Source organism: Rhinichthys klamathensis, unplaced genomic scaffold (assembly GCF_029890125.1).
Source record: "Rhinichthys klamathensis goyatoka isolate OS25496 unplaced genomic scaffold, OSU_Roscu_1.1 h1tg000212l_1, whole genome shotgun sequence".
NCBI classification, from domain to species: Eukaryota; Metazoa; Chordata; class Actinopteri; order Cypriniformes; family Leuciscidae; genus Rhinichthys; species Rhinichthys klamathensis.
This window is the reverse complement of record NW_026606737.1, coordinates 1,011,770-1,025,000: the sequence shown is the minus strand read 5'-3', so window position 1 is coordinate 1,025,000 and position 13,231 is coordinate 1,011,770. Positions and strand designations below refer to the sequence as shown.

At 39.1% G+C, this 13,231-nt stretch overlaps 1 protein-coding gene across 6 annotated transcripts in view; it reads left to right on the top strand.

Annotated features, from left to right (window-relative positions):
- tns1b (tensin 1b) overlaps positions 1–13,231 on the top strand; it is a 307,710-nt gene that overhangs the window by 142,202 nt on the left and 152,277 nt on the right. For all 6 annotated transcript variants that reach the window (XM_056264008.1, XM_056264007.1, XM_056264004.1 and 3 more), the window contains exon 3: positions 9,819–9,856. In XM_056264008.1, coding sequence (XP_056119983.1) covers positions 9,819–9,856 — 38 coding nt within the window. The remainder of the gene's footprint in view (positions 1–9,818; positions 9,857–13,231) is intronic.

Sequence of the window (13,231 nt, the reverse complement as noted above, 5' to 3'; positions counted from 1 at the left end):
TATTGCTGATATTGCCCACTCAAAAAGAGTGACAGAAAGAAAGATGCATGGACTGACAAACACAGGCAAGTGAAGTGATGCAAACAGTGAAAGCCCCAGTGCTATTTGAATATTATAATATTTATCAGCACTTGACCAAGCAGATTTAAGAAACAGAGCTCACATCATTGTTTGAGTCAGTGTTGTTACGGCTGGGCCAGTCTTAAATACACTCACCGGCAACTTTATTAGGTACCCCATGCTAGTAACGGGTTGGACCCCCTTTTGCCTTCAGAACTGCCTCAATTCTTCGTGGCATAGATTCAACAAGGTGCTGGAAGCATTCCTCAGGGAGTTTGGTCCATATTGACATGATGGCATCACACAGTTGCCGCAGATTTGTCGGCTGCACATCCATGATGCGAATCTCCCGTTCCACCACATCCCAAAGATGCTCTATTGGGTTGAGATCTGGTGACTGTGGAGGCCATTTTAGTACAGTGAACTCATTGTCATGTTCAAGAAACCAATTTGAAATGATTAGAGCTTTGTGACATGGTGGAAGTAGCCATCAAAGGATGGGTACATGGTGGCCATAAAGGGATGGACATGGTCAGAAACAATGCTCAGGTAGGCCGTGGCATTTAAACGATGCCCAATTGGCACTAAGGGGCCTAAAGTGTGCCAGGAAAACATCCCCCACACCATTACACCACCACCACCAGCCTGCACAGTGGTAACAAGGCATGATGGTTCCATGTTCTCATTCTGTTTACGCCAAATTCTGACTCTAACATCTGAATGTCTCAACAGAAATCGAGACTCATCAGACCAGGCAACATTTTTCCAGTCTTCAACTGTTCAATTTTGGTGAGCTCTTGCAAATTGTAGCCTCTTTTTCCTATTTGTAGTGGAGATGAGTGGTACCCGGTGGAGTCTTCTGCTGTTGTAGCCCATCCGCCTCAAGGTTGTGCGTGTTGTGGCTTCACAAATGCTTTGCTGCATACCTCGGTTGTAACGAGTGGTTATTTCAGTCACTGTTGCCCTTCTATCAGCTCGAACCAGTCTGGCCATTCTCCTCTGACCTCTGGCATCAACAAGGCATTTCCGCCCACAGAACTGCCGCTCACTGGATGTTTTTTCTTTTTCGGACCATTCTCTGTAAACCCTAGAGATGGTTGTGCGTGAAAATCCCAGTAGATTAGCAGTTTCTGAAATACTCAGACCAGCCCTTCTGGCACCAACAATCATGCCACGTTCAAAGTCACTCAAATCACCTTTCTTCCCCATACTGATGCTCGGTTTGAACTGCAGGAGATTGTCTTGACCATGTCTACATGCCTAAATGCACTGAGTTGCCACCATGTGATTGGCTGCTTAGAAATTAAGTGTTAACGAGCAGTTGGACAGGTGTACCTAATAAAGTGGCCGGTGAGTGTATATTGCAATTCATTTTGACGGTGCCGAAATGACACACTTTACGTTAAAAAAAATTCCCACAGCATGTCTATCACGCACTGTTTACTTTTTCCCAGCCATCCGTCATTGCCATTGTGATTCATGTACACACACACACACACACACACACACACACACACACACACACACACACACACATTACATAAGCGCTCACTACAGCTCATTAGGGCTTCCTGAAGTTGCCACTCCTCTCTTGGAGCTGCATTAGTGAAATGAGATAAGCAGATTGATGAAGACGGCCGTTCATTTCTCCCTGCTGATAGACGAGCTCAATGCTGAGTCTAACATCATTACTTTAATCAGCTAAAACTCCCAGTCCCAGCATGACCTTCTGTTTAGTATGCCAGTAAACACACACTCAGGACTTCCTCCTGTTTGTGCTTATTTCAATCTTTTAGATTGCTTCTGAGAATGTATTCATGAGAAACCTGCGCGTTTTCTTTAAAGCTTTTAGAAGCATGTCGAGACATTTGGTGTGAAATTGAAGGCAGCTCCCTCTAACATAGCGTTTCAGTATGAAGGCGCCTTTTATGGGATCTGGTTGCATCATGACATCTGATGATCTACAATGAAGGCAGACAGAAAGACGCATCTTAATAGATTCTGATTTGGCATTATTGACTTACTGTCTCTGTATATGGCTTGAGTAGGCAGATTTTCTTGGTTTCAGCCATTAATTTGAATCGGAGGGTCCAGCACCCCAAAATCTTGTGAGGTTAAATGCACCAGTGAGATGCTGCCACCTTCTGGTGAGTTAAAGATTACTTTTTAAAAAAACATATCCCTTATTATCCTTATTGGCTTTGATGAAAGATGTGATTATGATATGATGTGCATTCAAGTGATTTTGGTCAGAATAAAATGTATTTATTTTTTTCTCCTAGTATTTTTTTTTATGTTTGGTGAGCTTAATTTGTGTTCTTCATGAATAGTGCATGCAATGCATACAAGTCAAATTGCATAATATGCACAATTAAAACTGAATTTGCAAAGATTTCTGGTTTTCTAAAAAAGTGTTAACCATTCTCTCAACTCTTTTTTTTTTTTTGCTGTATGGAAGAAAACAAACTTTTTAGAGGATTAAAATCTTCATGGGTCATTATGATTCATAATTCCAATAAGGCCAGGAAATCACTTGTAGTCAAAAAAAAAAAATATATATATATATATAACGTTTCTACATGTATATATAGTTTAAATAAGGGCCCAATACTATAATACTTAGTATATAGTAGTATAGTATTGGAGCCTTATTTAAATTATAGATCCAAGTATACTAATAAATGTGTTTTTATTCGCCTTGATTGGCTTTCTGTCAAAAGTCAATATCTTAATCAAAAGATTTTTACATTTTAGTTGGGTATGATGCATTATTTTGCTCATTAATTTGATGGACAGCATTATTTGTTTTGAAACAGACTGACCCTTGTACTAAATTATGCAACAAATATATGAGAAAAATACTGTTTACAGATACAGTATTTTGCTTCAGGCTCTATACACTCACCGGCCACTTTATTAGGTACACCTGTCCAACTGCTCGTTAACACTTAATTTCTAAGCAGCCAATCACATGGCGGCAACTACGTGCATTTAGGCATGTAGACATGGTCAAGACAATCTCCTGCAGTTCAAACCGAGCATCAGTATGGGGAAGAAAGGTGATTTGAGTGACTTTGAACGTGACATGATTGTTGGTGCCAGAAGGGCTGGTCTGAGTATTTCAGAAACTGCTAATCTACTGGGATTTTCACGCACAACCATCTCTAGGGTTTACAGAGAATGGTCCGAAAAAGAAAAAACATCCAGTGAGCGGCAGTTCTGTGGGCGGAAATGCCTTGTTGATGCCAGAGGTCAGAGGAGAATGGCCAGACTGGTTCGAGCTGATAGAAGGGCAACAGTGACTGAAATAACCACTCGTTACAACCGAGGTATGCAGCAAAGCATTTGTGAAGCCACAACACGCACAACCTTGAGGCGGATGGGCTACAACAGCAGAAGACTCCACCGGGTACCACTCATCTCCACTACAAATAGGAAAAAGAGGCTACAATTTGCAAGAGCTCACCAAAATTGAACAGTTGAAGACTGGAAAAATGTTGCCTGGTCTGATGAGTCTCGATTTCTGTTGAGACATTCAGATGTTAGAGTCAGAATTTGGCGTAAACAGAATGAGAACATGGAACCATCATGCCTTGTTACCACTGTGCAGGCTGGTGGTGGTGGTGTAATGGTGTGGGGGATGTTTTCCTGGCACACTTTAGGCCCCTTAGTGCCAATTGGGCATCGTTTAAATGCCACGGCCTACCTGAGCATTGTTTCTGACCATGTCCATCCCTTTATGGCCACCATGTACCCATCCTCTGATGGCTACTTCCACCATGTCACAAAGCTCTAATCATTTCTAATTGGTTTCTTGAACATGACAATGAGTTCACTGTACTAAAATGGCCTCCACAGTCACCAGATCTCAACCCAATAGAGCATCTTTGGGATGTGGTGGAACGGGAGATTCGCATCATGGATGTGCAGCCGACAAATCTGCGGCAACTGTGTGATGCCATCATGTCAATATGGACCAAACTCCCTGAGGAATGCTTCCAGCACCTTGTTGAATCTATGCCACGAAGAATTGAGGCAGTTCTGAAGGCAAAAGGGGGTCCAACCCGTTACTAGCATGGGGTACCTAATAAAGTGGCCGGTGAGTGTATGTCCACAAGCTGTTTCCCTGTGTCTGTTTGCAGTATTTGTTTTTGCCACTAGGAGACAGTGCAAGAATATACTGTACAGTATGAGCCTTTAAATTGAGCAGAGATCCTCTTTGTGTCATGTTTATGACGTTTGAAAATGAATGAAACTTCACACACTCTGAAGCGTGACCACTGTAGGCTGTTGATTTCTTCTATTATTACATAAGCACTGTGATCCACCAGAATGTGTGTTGAATTCAACAGCTGTTTCAACAAACGTGGCTGTGATTTATCCTGCGTTCTCAGGCCTGAGCGTGGCTTTCGGAAAGCCTGTTGATTCAGTACTGCAGTTCAGTCAGACTTGGAGAAAAGCTCGGAATCCACACCAGATGAGCATCAGAGGGAATTGTGGGAAGTAGTCCATACAGGATATTAAAGCTTAACAGCTCACAGGGGGTTTGTTTCTTAGTTAACACAAGTTGGACACAACAGGGTCACACTGATTGCAAAATAATATGTAGAGGTTAAATGGATGGATTCCATGATTTACAATTATTACTCACTTTCTCACACAGACGCGTAGCACAACAATAACAAGCTTCTTATGAATTTCAATGAGGCTATTGTGCGTTTGTGTGCGTGTAAAAAAAAACAAAGTAATTACTATGTTGTTTATAATATATATATATATATATATATATATATATATATATATATATATATATATATATATTACAGTTCCATTCCACTTTGTATTATTTTATTTATTTATACATATTATTTCTATCTTAAGGCATAGTTCACACAAATTTAAAATTCAGTCTTCATTTACTCACTCTCATGTCGTTCCAAATCTGTATGCCTTCTGCAAAAAACAGAAGATTTTTCTTCTTTCAAATCATTTGGGCCTAAAACAACATCGGATCCCTTTTGACTTTCATTGTATGCAAAACATTTTTTTTTGTTTCTTTGTCTCTCTCAAGTGTGCATAACACAAAAGAGTTGTCTCCAGCAGTATAGTAAAATCTCCAGGGTTTGACATTTGTTCCATTATACCACCGAGCCTAAGTGCTGATTGTGCCAAAACACTAAAGCCTCATTTGCCACTGCGGCACTCAGGGGAGCCATTGGGTTTGAGAGAATGACCGTAGCATGTTAAAGTGGACTGAATGTATGTGTGTGCACTTGTGTTTGAGGAAACTCGTGGTCCGGCTCTGTGATTGTGCTCTCTGTGTAACCCGGCACGGCCCAGCCCTTTGGGACCACTGCTCTTTACAAAAGGCCAGCATGGGAAATGCCAACCCCGCTCCTCCTCCTCTCTCTCTTTCTGAACATTCTTAAGTCCTTGTGTCAGATATTAAACAGCCCCCTCCTAATCCTCTTTCTCTCCCTACATCTCTTTCACACACCCTCCACCTCTCCCTCTCTCTCTCTCCTGCCTCTCTACAGTGCCCTAGTGTTTATACTCTGAACATCTGAGTTCCTAACAAGGCAAACCCATGTACAGTACAGTCCCCACAATGCACTTTCACACCCAATATGGTAGTCCTGATCTTTTATTCTGTGCACATGTGCTGGGCAGCCTGCATGGGGCACGATTGTGTGTCTGTTGTGAGAAAAAACAGGACTGACAATAATAGATGAGGAAAAACAGTCGCAGGAAACAAGCGGAAATGCACAATAATTACAAAGAAACTGCATGTAGAAAACTGCTTGTAAAATGTACTCCAATAATCTTCGTTTTAATTCCAACTTTAAAAACAACATTAGTAGTGTGTTTGACTGTCTAAAAGTAAAACATTAGTAGTGTGTATGACTGTCTAAAAGTAAAACATTAGTAGTGTGTATGACTGTCTAAAAGTAAAACATTAGTAGTGTGTATGACTGTCTAAAAGTAATAAGTATAGTATTTTATGGACACAGCTTAGAAAGTAGTGTATATAGTACTGTTTCTGTACACTGTAAAACATTTTTTTTTTTCAAAAATAGTTTCAGTATTCCAAAATTCAAGATTCAATCAACCTGGTATCTTGAAAGCATGACTTTGTTCTCTAGGACGGTGGGCTGTTAGACATTCTGACTCCCATATGATGTGTATCAGCCTGCCAATCAGATTGGAGCTAGTGATTTCAGGAAGATTTAGTCATTTGTGTGTGCAGTATGCATCAGGTAGTCTTCAAAATATGATTCAGCTAAAGATATCAGAATGCTTTAGAACATATGTGAAAAGTTGTAATAAGTAAAGACATACACACACATATATAATGCTCTATATACCATTTATTATATATTTATTTCATATGAATTATAAGATCTTGTATCCATGTGGAATCACTGTAAAGCTCAGGCTCGTTTCACTTTATTTTACAGGCACAATCCTCTGGAGCAATCTGGGGTTAAGTGCTTTGCTCTCGATGATGGCAGCTCATGAATCACCTTTTTCTGGGGTATATGTTCCTGTAGCTCAACTATTAGAGCATGGCGCTAGCAATGCCAAGGTCGTGGGTTTGATTCCCAGGGAACACACAACCTGACAAAGTGATGAATGCTCAACTTGTGAGTCACTTTGAATAAAAAACCTTTTGGAACCTTTTGCATAACCAGCTCATATCTTCAACCATTAAGCCACACGAGAATGAAACACTCATCGGTTCTTCAAACCGTCTCACATCCGACACACTCCCAAACAGGAGGATCGCATGCGAATGAAAATATCCTGAAATGAAAAAGTCAATAACTATGCGGACATGAAGCCAAAATACTCTTTTTTTTTTTCTTTTTTTTTTACCACTCCTGAAAGGCTCCCATGCATAATTTCAGAGACATTCACTACTTTTCTCAAAGACTAAACCAATGAGTTAAGAAAATAAACACATGTACAGAAATATGTGAAACGAGACTGAAAGAAGGCCATATTACATAAGGTACAGTCCTCTCCAGAATAAACACATATTTTTAAACTCTGCTTTGAAATTCTGGATTTTCCCAATGCCCTGTAGTTCACACTCTTAAAGGAATCATCTGAGACAGAGTGGATTTGTGAGTATGAGCCTCCAGTCCAGTGTTTTTATACTATGACCTGGATTTCAGGCCGAGGAGGAAGACTGATACAGGCTACGTTCCATAGTTAGCTGCCTACATAGGGAGTATTTTAAGGCACATTCCCACCACCAAGGCTGTTTGGCATGATCATACTGCTCAATATCTCATACAGGTTTGCTTATCAAATATTAATAATATAAATCAACACAAAAATGCTGAATAAGATTTTTTTTTTTGCTTAAAGGAACACTCCGACTTTTTGGGACTTTAGCCTATTCACCTTATCCCCCAGAGTTAGATAAGTCCATACATACCTTTTTCATCTCCGTGCGTGCTATAAGTCTGTTTGACACACCCACCGCTAGCCTAGCTTAGCACAAAGACTGGATGTAAATGGTTGCAGCTAGCATACTAATCCAAATAAGTGACAAAATAGCGCAAACATTTTCCTATTTACATGTTGTGATTTGTATAGTCACAGAGTGTACAAAAAACAAAGTCAGATGAGACACAGACATATTTTAACCGTATAAATACTGGGAACTATATTCTCTGAAGGCGAAGCACTGCTACTTGGGCGGAGTGATAACCGCAGCCCCTGAGACGTACCGTACCCAAACTCTGAACGAACTCTCTGCTCCTCACCACGGCGCATCTCAGGTGCTGCGGTTATCACTCCGCCCAAGTAGCAGTGCTTCGCCTTCAGAGAACAAAGTTCCCAGTATTATACGGTTAAAATATGTCTGTGTCTCATGTGACTTTGTTTTTTGTACACTCTGTGACTATACACTTCAAGAAAATCAGTATTTTGTCTTGTTTTGCAGGATAAAATTAGTTTAAGAAGCAAAATTGTACAGAATTATATATGGATATGCACCAATAATGTTTGCACGATTTTAATTTTCATAAATAAACCATTTAATCCTGACTAAATTTTGTTGATTTAAAAATAAAGTAAGATTTTTTTGTTGTTGTGCCTTGTGAGGAAAAATCAGATATCTGAAATATAGGGCAGTATATAGCATGGCAGCTCACTGGGTTTTGAAATAGTTTTAGCCACATATATATAACAAGTTGTAGTTGTCTCTCTCTCTGTGCCATTAGAGGAGTTTGGGAGATATTAGGTGTGGCTTTGGAAACATTTCATCACCTTAGTCACCAAAAAACCCTCCTTGTGTGAAGGCCCTCTGTTGCTGAGGCTCCGCCCCTGTCCGAGGAATGGCAGGTCAGACGTGAGGAACAGAGTGGGCTCTGTGTAAGAAGAGCGGGGACGCTCGCGGCCCCTGTTTGCTGAAGTGTGCTGTACCTGTATGAGCAGGGAGATGGATTGGAATGGGCTCGAATAGGAGGTTCTTTATGTTCTCTGGGCCCCACAGACACAGATAATCTATAACACTATTTCGACTAGATCAGTTTTCTAAATGATTTTTGAGTTAGAATTACATTCTGAAAACAACTGTGATTTCCTTGAATAATATGATACATTTGGAAGCTCTGTATTTATTGCTATGGTGTCTTGATGTGGGTGTTGTGGAATATATTTATTATTTGATTTTATTTTTGATTTTAATAGTTTTTTTATTTAAAAAAGAATTTATTTCATTTTTTATAAAATTTTATTTTGTATGTTTTTTATTTTTTTTTATTTGCAGGTAGTTCTTGATAATTTGTTCTGTGATTTACCAATTTTGGGCAATAAAAACTAAATTCTTCTAAGCTCCTGAGAAAAAAACAAAAAACAAACCCCATCTAAAAAGAGCTTGTCAGTATTTTGTCTGATAAATTGTCAAAGAGCGCAAATTTAGCAAGCTAAAGTCTAAATAACAGTAAATTATCATAAAATCTTACAATGCAAGCATTAACAGTTGTGAATGTACTACAATGTTTATAACAAAGATTTGCAGAAGAATAGCAATTGTCATCCAGTTTTCTGCACTGGTGGTCTATGACTCTGTCCAGAAATGATAATATAAACACTGAGGAAAAACTGGTCTTGGCAAACAGCTTTTGTTGTGTCGAGCATTTGTGTGGAGCATTCCTCCGTTTTTCATGAATTACAGATGATGTTAATTGAAAACCCATAATGATCACTAATCTGAATGATCTCTGTATGATCTTGCGGGGAACATGTCGTCCTCAATGTCTACGGCGGTTACGGCCCTGCCTTTATTCAGCCACTGTGGCAAATACACAGTCTGATATGAAGGGTGCTGTGTAACGTCAAGTTTCTAATAGTACATGTTCTTTGACAGAGAACAGAGTAAACAAGTTTTTGCAGTGCAAAAGGACGATTAAAAGAAAATGTAAAAAAAAGAAAACCATACTGGAAAAGTACTTTTTTTATTATTATTTATTTATGACAAAAAATGCCCCCACTGTGCATACATCCTAGTTTAGGCCCCTGAGTTATGGTAATCAAAACATATATAATAAAATATATTTATATACATTTTAAAATGTACTTATTTGTAAATGTACTTGTAAATGTTATTTATTTTATTTTATTTGGCCTGAAAAAAGCCCCCAATGTGCTTACATTTAGAGTATTATAGTGAACAAAAAGATTCTGAAATGTACAGTTGAATTTCTAAAATATAAACGCAATGTTTTTTTTCTCTGTCTCTGCAGTTTGCCGGCTAGCCTGCCACAGGAAGTGTGAGGTCAAGGTAAGAAACAAAGCATTCTTGATTTGTTATATTAGACACCATACCAGTGTAACATTTGTTTATTTTTAACAGGTTATGCATAGAAAATGAATGTCTGTAACATTTGAATTTTGTTGTGAGAGACTTTTGCTATTCTGTCAGCCTTCAGAATTTCCCTAAATGGTCGTGTCTGCTTGTACAGGTTTGGCTCCTTTTGTCAAATCCACCATCACATTTCTGTCTGGACGCCAAACAAATCTTATCACAGAGGACATTATTTTCCTTGATAGTGGACAAGCCCCTCTGGTTGAGGAAGGGTATTGACATACTTGGGAATCTAAAAAAAAACATCTGCATGCTGTCCCAGGACATGTTTGGCTTGGCCAACTCGTTCCTTGTTCAAGAATACCCTCCCCAAAATGTATCCCCTGACTTTTTCTGTATGATAATGCCGTTTTGTTTTGAAGGGTGTTTTGAGAATGAGAGTGTTTGAGATTAGGAAATAGATGGGGATATTTTGTTCGGCTCAATTTGGCCTTTATTTTAATACTACGAGGGAGATGCCATCTAAGGCAGCATCCCGAACATAAATGGAACCTCAACTGATTTTGAACACTCTACATCAGCCGAAACTCGGGTGACATGACTTAACTCTTTCCCCGCCAGTGTTTTTGAAAAAAAAAAAAGTTAGCGCCAGCATTTTTGATAATTTTCTCAAAGGTTTCATGGCCCCCAGATTATTGTGTTGTATGAATATTTGAATATGCAATATATCAAAAGAAAGAACAGACCCTCAGCTTTTAAATAAAACAAAACAAAAAAGTTGTATTCTAGCTACATGGATTCCTTTTTTATCAACACTTTTCATAAAAAAAAAAACATTTTGAGCAAAAAGCTTAGATTTTTTTTTTTTTTTTTTTTCAAAGACTCCGTCTGGATCGGATTCAGAACGATGATCAAAAAATAGATGGAGTAAATCGAGTCCATCAACAGTAGCTTGCACAGTCCTATAGCTTGTCCTGGGTCGACATTTCATTCAGTAAAGTTTGGCAGTTTTGATTTATATGCTGTTTAATATTGATGATCGTGTTATTTTACAAATGCATGCTTACATGCTATGGCCCTGTCCCAAATGGCGCACTTCATGCGGACTTTCGGTCTCGTGGACTTAAATTGCGCGTGCTCGCCGAGTCTACGAGTCCGTAGGCCGTCCCATTTAGCATTTTAACGCTCTGAAGTGTGCTCAGCAGTGCCCCCTTTGTACCCTTGAAGCGGTATTCCGCGAAGCCCGCATAGATGCAGGCTCCACGCACTTTAACTACCCAGGAATCCTTGCGGAAGGCCAATCAGACAACGGATGGGAGGAGGTTTCGCTCACGGACAATAACATGGCTGAGAAGAAAATATTTAAGTGTAATTATCATTACGGTTTTTATGACAAGTTTATACAAACATTATGATCATCGACCAGTGGTTGATGTCTCAAACATAGGCTAATAATAGCGAGCTGAATAATACGATCGCATTATGATTCATTAAATGAATAGAACAGAATGTCAGGGCTTTACTGAGTCATATGTAAACACAACAACAATAGGCAGCATATTTCCCCGAACCTGTAGCTCCTGTCCATAACAACAATCAGACCGTCTTCCTGTTTCCGGCGTGACGATCGATTCTGTCCCAAAAATACCTCTCAATGCGCCCTCGCGGACTCACACTAAGGGCCCTATAGGTCTGCACTACATGACGTCACCGAAGTGTGGACTCTGAGGAGGTCCACAAGTCCGGAGTGTGCCATTTGGGACAGGGCCTATCTCTTGTTTCTGCTTCTTCTTTGTCAGTGTTTTGATTAAGAGATTCAGTACTCTTTCAGAAGATGCCTAATAGCGCCCCCTACCCTATAACAGTGAAAACACGGAAAGCCGAAAATCTCTGTGAATGGCGGGGAAAGAGTTAAAATGGATTTCAATAGAGTTTGGTGTTGTCATGTTGCTAAACTAACAATGTGACACTTTAATAATCAAGAAATACTAAAATAATGGGTAAAATTGGCACATTTGTATTAGTTTTATTAAATAATGTTTAGCTATGTTGTCTATCTTTTGGAACAGCCTTGGTGTCTATGGCGCCTTAAAATGCTGCCTACGTTGGCAGTTCACTAGATTTTGGAACCGAGCCGCCGATTAGTCCTCTCCATCATCTCTGAGCTCCATATGGCAGCTATTATTGTGCATATTGGTGTGTGTGTCGGGCAACTAGCCCTACTAATGCTGTGCCACTTCTTGCACCCACAGGAAATTCCAGAGGTGTGAAGGGGTGCATGTTTTTAGAAGCCTGTTGAGTTAACTTAGCAGATCAGTGCACACTGGCGTTCAGAAACACTTGTGATTTTTACCGTGTGGTTTGTAGTAACTACAGGATGTCTGGGGATGTTTTTCTCTTGGAGACCATCAAGGAAAGAAAAAAAAACAACAACCCAACAGGATGAGTCATTTTGTTTGATAGATTGCGTCTGATTGGGAGGACAGCTATGTCACCCAGAAGCTCCCTTGATTAAACTGCGATTGCGACTCCAGATCTGTTTAGAGACCTGTAACAACTTCCCTCGCCAGAATCACTGAGGAATTTCCGACCCCATGATCCAAGAATGGACGCAATTCGTTTCCTGCCATTAGATAAAAGATGAAAATAACGATGAATGATGCAGAGCTAGCCTTTGGATTCCTCCCGTTTTTTAAGTATTTATTACGGAAATGACTTTGAAGTCAGTGTGAAAGGCCGTTTGCATTGTAAAAAGAGAGAAAAAAAAAAACTTGGATGTTTAAGTCATTTCAACTTAAATTACATTAAACTGACTCATAAAAAATGAGCTGAATCTTGTATAACTTATAAAAAAGTTGAAAACTACTTAACTTATTTTGATGAGTTAAAGAAATGTAAAAGCATATGTTGTCATAACTTATTGATCATATCATTTTATACAGTGTACATTTACTTACTATTGTACATCATGCATAATTGCAAGTAACTAATCCTAAATCTATAGTAACTATGCAGCTAATTAATACTACTCATTACTTATTTGATTAAGCACAATGTAACTACATCACCTTAAAATAAAGTGTAACCGCAATGTAAGCTGAAAAGGAATGTTGTCGAAGCAAAGCATGTTATTTTTTGATTAAACATTGGTCATATTTTTTATTTTATTTGACAGTTACTGTCAAATCGTTCCAGTAAGAACAGAATTGTGCATTATAAAATTAATAGCCTCAATTTACAGTAGATTTCATGTTGACTTTCCAATTCAAATTCAACTGAAATCCAAGCAATTTATATAATTCAAGCCTTTGTCAGATGGACAGTTTCCACACCAACATGTTATTCCATAAA